At 38.0% G+C, this 8,259-nt stretch overlaps 1 protein-coding gene across 1 annotated transcript in view; it reads right to left on the bottom strand.

The window, feature by feature from the left end:
* Positions 1-4,035: 4,035 nt before the first annotated feature.
* Positions 4,036-8,259, bottom strand: part of adamts3 (ADAM metallopeptidase with thrombospondin type 1 motif, 3) — a 152,613-nt gene continuing 148,389 nt past the window's right edge. The window contains exon 22 of the mRNA XM_067571746.1: positions 4,036-8,098. Coding sequence (XP_067427847.1) covers positions 7,614-8,098 — 485 coding nt within the window. The 3' untranslated portion in view covers positions 4,036-7,613. The remainder of the gene's footprint in view (positions 8,099-8,259) is intronic.

The raw sequence follows: 8,259 nt of genomic DNA, 5'->3' as shown, positions 1-8,259 counted from the left end.
GGTGCAGCAGTGGAGAGAGCTGTCACGCATTGCAAAGAGGGCCGTGATGGTAAAAATACAGAAAAACTTAACTGCTAGTGAAATGAAAACAATGGTCTGAGTAGACGTAGAAGCCAGAAAAGGCAGATCTGGTTGGTAAACATCCATAACAAAATAAAAAAGTTTGCATCGTGTTTTGTCTTTGTCCACAACGGGCCATGACGCTCCTCCCCGTGTCACTACTGAACTGTCAGGCTGTGAGGACACTGGACAGGCTGCTGGTTAACCAGCTGCGTATATCACGGCCACATCTGATGGTGGAAATGAATCACTGTCACATTCTGATATGGAAATTCCAATATGTAAGCTATTGTCATCTAAAAGTGGGACAATTTTAACATATTAATAATTTCATTACATTTATGATGATGATTTATAGATTACAAAGTCTTAGTTATTCATTTTATAATGACTAAATAGTGTATTATTAGCAATTTTACACTTTTAAATGTTGTAGCTATATTTAGGTGAAATCTTTTTTAAATAATTGTGGTTCTGTTTACATTGAATAAATACTGACTATATATATTTTTTAAGGCCATGGGAGGTTTATGATTTGTATTTACTGATGATCTAAGGCAGTTCTAAAATTGTGTGCAGAGTAAGAACAAATTCAGGTAAAAACATACTGATGAGTCCTGGATTTGTGCTAAAAATGCTCGTACACACGGTTTAAGCACAGATCTGTGAGTACACACTGTTTGTGAATGATGTCCAGTGTCTCTGGTTCTGCTGCAGTGAGTTTGACTCTTATGCTACAGGAAAAGTCAGGGGATCACCAAGGTCAGTACAGTGGCAATCCATCCCAAAGCTGTTGAGACGTTTCATTCTGGGTCAAAGTCGTGGATTGACTGAGCCATGACTAATGATCTTCCACCCCAAAGTGGGAGAACCATTTCTTTACGGATCAGGTTTTGTGCCACACTGTCACGTTGACACACTGAAGAACAATCTGTTGCCAGAAAGTTGGAAGAACCCTGTTGTCTAAATTAAGATATCATTGTGTGCTGTGGCATTACAGTTCCCCTTAACTGGAACAAAGTGTTGATAGTGTATCAGACAATTAAAACCTTTCACTTTAAACAATAAATCAGGCTAATAAAATGTGCATCTGAGAGCCGCTGAAAGTTCAACACATGTTTGAGAGTCTAAATGTTAATGAGGCCTACTATCCTAATTGGCAGCTGTAGATCAATGAACTTAGACAGAGACATGATTACTGCAGCAAATGTCAACCTCATTCAGAGGAGGAAGAGAGTAAAGAAAGGTATGTAATGGTTGCAATCATATGTAATATTCCATGCAATGATTTAATTGAATTTAACTATTCACGTACAAACATTTGTCAAGATGTTGGTGCAAACTACCAAACATGATGCTTTCTTTCTTTCTTTTTTGTTGTTGTTGTTGTTGCACAAAATAGCATCAGTAATTCATTCTGACATTTGACTCAATGTCTTGCTGGAACTGCACAACTGCTTAATTTAGAAACCACATTCGTTTAAATGCCACATTTAACCAGTATGTTGTCCTCAAAGGAAACTGCATTTCCACAAGTATGTTAAAAGCATTGCCAACGATGCATCCAGCACTTAGAAGAAAAAAAAAAAATCTGCTCCACACAAACAGAAATAAAGAGTCCTGCCTGCAGTGCTGTTGTGATGTATGACAGGATCCTATTCTCATTCATTTTCTTAGCGATCAATCATAACGGCTCAAGTCTTTATGGTTAAAACATTAAATGAAAAGAATGATTAAGATTCACAGAGAACGGGTAACCTGCTGCTGGTGCTGGAAGTGAAGATGTAATGAGCCAAGAATCAATTCAGATAGAAGGGCACAGTAACTCTGTCACCACACAGGTGTCTCCCACGCTTCATTCAATCTTCAAGTAAACACAGCACTTCAGTAATTACGTATGACATTTTCACATAGATCACTGTTTTACCACTAAACACTGCTGATGTACATAACAAAATAGTGATTAAAGCCACAGTGTAGGCCTAGTAGTGACTTGATTAAATTGATTAGATTTTACTAGAACAAACACTCTTATATTCTCTTTATGTACAGGAAGTGATAGTGGTGTTTTATTTCTAGCAGAAGCACTTTACTGGGAATAAATGAATAGATAAATAAATAGATCTGAACATCATAAGCCACCGTTGCTGAACAAGTCCAAGGAAGACGTTTTGATTGACAGGTGATCTTCGCAACAATGATTAATATGAAGATTATTACCTCAGTTTATTTTGCACATCTGTCATTCTTAAGTACTCCTTTCTATTTAAAGGATAAATCTGGTTATACAAAAAGACCAAAAGCATGAATAAGTTGATCCTTGTAACATTGTCAAAGTAGCCAAACTCTGATATACCTTTTAAAAAATTTGAAACTAAATTTGTGAGATTTAAATCTTCAGTAATAAAGACAGGTAGAGAAGTCAGAAAATATTGAACTAATGAGACAAATGTAGAATAATTTAAGCCTTAAGTGTTTTATAGCTAATCAATAAGTCTTGTGCACGTCTCTCCTGGTTTAATCATAACCTGCTGCACACAATAAGCTACTATAGAGATCCTGAATACAATGATGACATTTCTATATGGTTTTTTTTTGTATGTGTGTGTGTGTGTGTGTGTGTGTGTGCGTGATTCACTTTTTTGAACAGTTGTTGTCTCTTATAATGCAATGTCCTTATACGATTTTGTCCATTGTTTGTTCTTGGGGATTCAGGTGTCATTGCTATTTGTGTTGTGATATTTCTGCAAGTCAGACAATGAACTCCTGTCCCCATCTGGCTGATCGGTTTATAGTCTGTGAAAACACCAGGGACAACGACGGAGGACTTCATCATTCTGTCTCTTGACAAAAGGGTTTTTTTTTTTCATAACTTTGAAGAAATAGTTTTGGAAAATATGCTTATACATCTTGCTGAAAGTTTATACCACTCTCATGTCTGTACGTGAACTATGGAGCTTGACCAGGAGGAATTATTCTAGCTTACCATAAGGACGGGGGGGAAACAATACAACTCTCTCCAAGGTGCATAAATCCAGCAACCAGCACCTCTAATGCTCACTAATTAACACATTGATCTTGTTTGTTTGAAACAGAAAACGCTGAATGTTTCTGCAGTCTCCTTGTCATTGTGAGATTGCAACCAGGGGAAACTCCAGGAAGTCAATGTGCACTGCTGCTGTTCACCAAGAAATAGTTACAGCATATATCAGCCTGTAAAACTAGCTCTTGAGAAATGTGTTAATTAGTGAACTTTAAAGTTGCTGGTAGATGTTATTTTTGAACTTTGGAAAGAGCCAGACTAGCTGTTTCCCCTTGCTTCCAGTTTATGCTAATCTAGTGCTTCCTAGCTACAACTCCATTCTTAACACACATACATGAGAGTAGTAATGATCTTAATAAACGCATTTCCAAAAATGATTCCCTTAACTGTGGTGCTTGCATAATACAGAGTACACACAAGATGGATAAAACACAGTGTGCTCTGAATAAAAACTGTGAGATATTACACTCTGCAAGCCTGACAGTAAATCCTTAATGCACAACATGTCAAAACGTTTGATCCTCCTCCATGAACTTGATGTTTGGAAAAAAATAAATATTCTTTATAGGAATTTAATGTTGCTGTTGTTGGAACTCTGAAATGGCACATCAGAAAAAAAACACCATCTAAATGCCATAAAGTAAAACCCAGTTTTATTTTTGGGGTTGTTTGCCTTCCTGCATCAATAAATGGTGAATAAAATGTTAAAAATGTTGTTTTCCTTTTGTGAATTGAAGGTCAAAGAGGGTGTCTCATGTTATGCAGATCCTGTTTTGGGGATGTATGACTCAGATTGACTTGACCTAACTTGACTTATTATAAGTGACACGTGTAAGAGATATGATTATGATATTCCTGAGTTTTCAGACTGCAACACTGAAACTCACAGACACAGAAATGACGGTGGAAAAGGCTTGAAAACAAGACATCAGTGTCGTTAATCATATCATTTATTACTATGTGCTCCCCATTACAACAAACAGCATCAGTAGTGTACACTTCAATCTACACAAATACATAGAAAAGCAAATAGAGCGAGTGACTGACAAGTCATGACAATCGTAATACTTCAATGCACGGTTAGCACAGGGGTATTAATACAGTACATGGAGAATCCTATGCAGTATATCTGTCTGAGGCTCAGGGATTGTCAATGTAACATCTACAACTATCCTATTTATCATTACAAGCTCTGTATAACATTAGCAGCAATGTTTTATAGGCAGCAAGTAAAAGATGTGAAAAGAACTGGGGAGGAAAATGTAAAATTGTTAGACAATACTGACAACTACGAACAGCATAAAAACAACTTTACTGGTTTACTGGTACTACTCTATTTATGTTTTATTGGTTAAAATAAAGCATTTGTCTGGTCAGTAAATGTGGCTGTGATGTAACAGCTCAGTTAACAACTTCTACTAAACAGCTGTGAAAAGACAGCTTTCTGACAAAAAGTAAAACATCTCAAAATTGAGCATGTATATTTACATCTAATTGTTTGCAAAAAACAATGTCATTTCTATTCTATCAAGTTTTTTTTTTTTAAAAAAAAAAGTAGAAATCTACTTGAAATTGAAAATGTGGATGAAAAAAAAAAAGGTTGTCATGTTATCAGTTTTCAATGGTTTGTCTGCTGCAGCTTATTGACCAGCTGGCACTGCACATACTGTAAAAACAAAGCAGAACCCTTTAACTTTCAATAAATATTTCTGTACTCAATGCTATATACATGTACTATACATTGGCACACAGGAGTGAGTGTGAATAGTTGCGAGCTATTTCTTTGCTGAAAACACAAAACTGTGTCTTTGCTATTGCAGTCAGATGCATTGTGGTTGTGAGGAAATCCTTTTTTTTTTTTTTAATAAATAGCTTTCTCTCTCCAGAACCTTCTTCTGCCATTAAAAAAAAAGCCATTTACTGTAGAAAAAACTTTGGAAAAAACAATATGTTCCACATACAGTAAAACTCTTTTGAAAGTCCAACTTCTTGTGCTTACAATAAGGCTTTGTTCCTGCAAACACAAATTGTACACTAGAACCTCGTTCAGACTGAACGTGAAGAGGTGTAATGAGATTAAAGCTCCATTAAGCGAGATTTTTGACATTAAAATGTAATCAAATGACTCATTGTAATGTGAAAGGGTTGCCCGCAGTGCTGTACCCACTCAGAATTAACACACATCTCTGCAGCTCTGGACAGATTTTAGCACATTGGTTTCACTTTTGTGAAACATCATATAGCTCTGTGTGTGCGCTACCTGCCCAGCGTCATTAGCTGAGAGCTGAAACAAGTGACCAGCTGCTGACGAAAGTGGAACATCTTACAGCTAAAAAGCCAGGTATTTTTCTCAGAGTTGGTGGAGACCAAACCAGAGCTAAAAGGAGAGTAAATATTGAACTTTAATTCATCAGATGGACAGAAACATGATCCAATGGGACGTTCATGTTGCTGTGTGTCAGCTGGATGCTTATATACAGGTTAGCCACTAGCTCCTAACATGTGAATAGCTATATTAGGGTTGTGTTTCTGTGAGTGTCTTGGAGTCAGTCTGCCCCCGTAGTGGTCAAAAAATCGCTTAATGCAGCTTTAGGTGTAACTACATAAAAATGCCTGCAAATCCAACATCAAACAGCATGTCATGATGAGTGTTTGTGTCTTTCACAGTCACGTCAATGTAGAAATTTCATGGCATATTTCAGTTGCATTGTAAAAATTTCACTTCCTTTTTTAGTCCGTTAAAAGCTGAACAAGAGCCTGCTGTGTACGACATACAGCAATGAGAACACTTGACATATAATATGTTCCCTACTTAAGTTCCCTTCTTTGACCAAACAACAACTTCAACCTTTCTAAGCAAAAAACGTTCACAAGGAGGGCGACACAGTGAATCGAAAAGATCGAGGGGTAGCACCATTCAAACTTATGATTTAGAAAATGGTAAAGGCTGGGATGAAGTAAAGCAATAGTTCAATATTCTGGGAAAAAGGCTTATTTGGTTTCTTATATGAAAGTCTGGCTCTGTCTAAGGGTGTAATGTCTTAATTAGTGAGCTTAAGAGGTGCTGGTAGGTAGACTTGTTTTACCCTTGGATAGAGCCAGGCGAGCTGTTCCTCCTATTAGCAGTCTTTTTTTTGCAAAGCTAAGCTAAATGTAGCTTCATATTTACTGTAGCAAATAAACACGTTTCCCAAAAATGTTGAACTATTCCTTTTAAATATCCAATCGACAGTAAGATAAACTGCTCAAGAGAAGTTTGCAGCATCATTTAGAGCGGAATAATATTCATAGTGATATTAACAACACAGCTACTGGAAAGGTAAACATTTGAATGAATGTTCTGCGAATTGATTAAAAAGGGTGTTTGAAAGTATCCTCAGCTTCTTAAAATAATACTGATATTTTCATGTACAGTATTTACATGAACCTTTTATAAATACCCATTTCCATAGAAATTGTAGAGTGCCACTAAACAGACATTGCTGAATATAAAAACAAATCTATACAACTAGCACCATTTTGCCAATAGTTTTCACTGTTATATCTCTGGTCACTTTCCATATGCACTTAAAGTGAGGTGATTGAGGCAGTTGTATTTTCTATACATCATCCTCCATAGTTAAATTTTCCAAGAAAATTGGTAGCTTGTAAAACTGAACTGTAAAAGGGGATTTTCAGCTGTATCAGATGATCCGTTTTTGGATCTTTATAAAAGCAAATTTAATGCTTTTTTTATATGACAAGTGCTGGTATTTATATCTGTTTGACATGAGTCCTATTCATGCAGTCTGCATATATTTCTACAAACTGAATTAGCTGCAATGACTGCACCTGTTACCAATTTCCCTCTCGGTGTCTGTCGAGCGTTTGCCGGAGGATCTGCTGCACGCTCTTGCAGACACCGGAGGCCTGATTCATTGAATAACGAGACCAATCAGAACGAAAATGCAGACACCTTCCTGCACCTGTCACCTAAGTTGTGACATAGTAGGCGACATCAAAGAACACTTTGAGACTCTTACGGTTAAAGATTCATGACTCAGGGTCGTGATCAGGCAACCATTTCTTCCTAATATCCTTTGAGATGTTAAAATTTTGTTTCAGTTTCTGGATTCATGCTAAGTCTATTAAATATTTATCTGTCTTTTGGCTATTTTGTGTCCCTGAAATGATTAACTATGAACTAACAAAGCTGTGTTTCCTTTATCTTTTCATCTGACACGGATGAAAATTCCCTTCAGACTGAGTGCTCCTGTACCTCTTCTAAATATAAAGTATGAAAGTAAATTAATACAATCCAATTACTCTGGGACTCACTGTGAGATGGTGAAGTCATATTTAAAATCAGTGTGTTGGGAGAGGCGGGGGGGTTAAAAACAAAGTGAACCAGCACTTTTCTTTCTTTCTTTCTCTCTGTTTCTCTCTCTGTGGTGTTTCTGGCATGAGAAGACTCAGGATGAAGATGGATATCTACTGTACATTTAGAGTCCTGAAGAGGAAGGCATCACTTTCATCGCTCCACTTCAGAGTGTGCTCTGGGCCACCGACTATCTGTGAAGCTGCTCGACCTTTGACCATCGGTAGAATCAGCCAGAGGAGATGGTGCCATGATGGGCAGCTTCCTGCCGGTGAGTCCCATATGCCGTGGAACCCGCCTTGGTGCCGTAGTGATCTTTGATGGGGTTTTCTTCAGTGGGGCAGGGGTGGTGACGTGTTTTGCAGCATTGCCTGATGGGGCAGATCCTTTGCCTGAGCCTTGTTTACCACCGCGAGTGCTATTGGCTGCTACAGAGGCTGTTAATGTCTCTAGCAACTGGGAGGCTGATCCAAAGCGGACATGCTCCTCCGTCTCGGCCGCCTCGGAGAACAGAGACAACGCTCCGCTGCGCTTGTGGCAGGAGTCGCAGCACAGTTTGTTGTAGCCTGGAATAGAGCAGTAACGTGCTAGGACCTCCATTTGGCAGAAGATGGACTTGTCTCCGTTACATGGCTCATCTGAAAGTCAAAGAGCATACAGCGTGAGCTCAGTGCATACCACACAACAGCGCTGACAAGAGGTGGCCTTGGCATGAGATCAGAAAGGCTCAGTAGAAGTGAATGCATTAGAGATCTGTGAGAACTGCTTTTAATCATATAGTGACAGCTGAAAGTACCAC

Source organism: Thunnus thynnus, chromosome 2, assembly GCF_963924715.1.
Source record: "Thunnus thynnus chromosome 2, fThuThy2.1, whole genome shotgun sequence".
Classification (NCBI taxonomy): Eukaryota; Metazoa; Chordata; class Actinopteri; order Scombriformes; family Scombridae; genus Thunnus; species Thunnus thynnus.
Note: the sequence above shows the minus strand (reverse complement) of the source record. Positions and strands in the feature narration are given on the sequence as shown.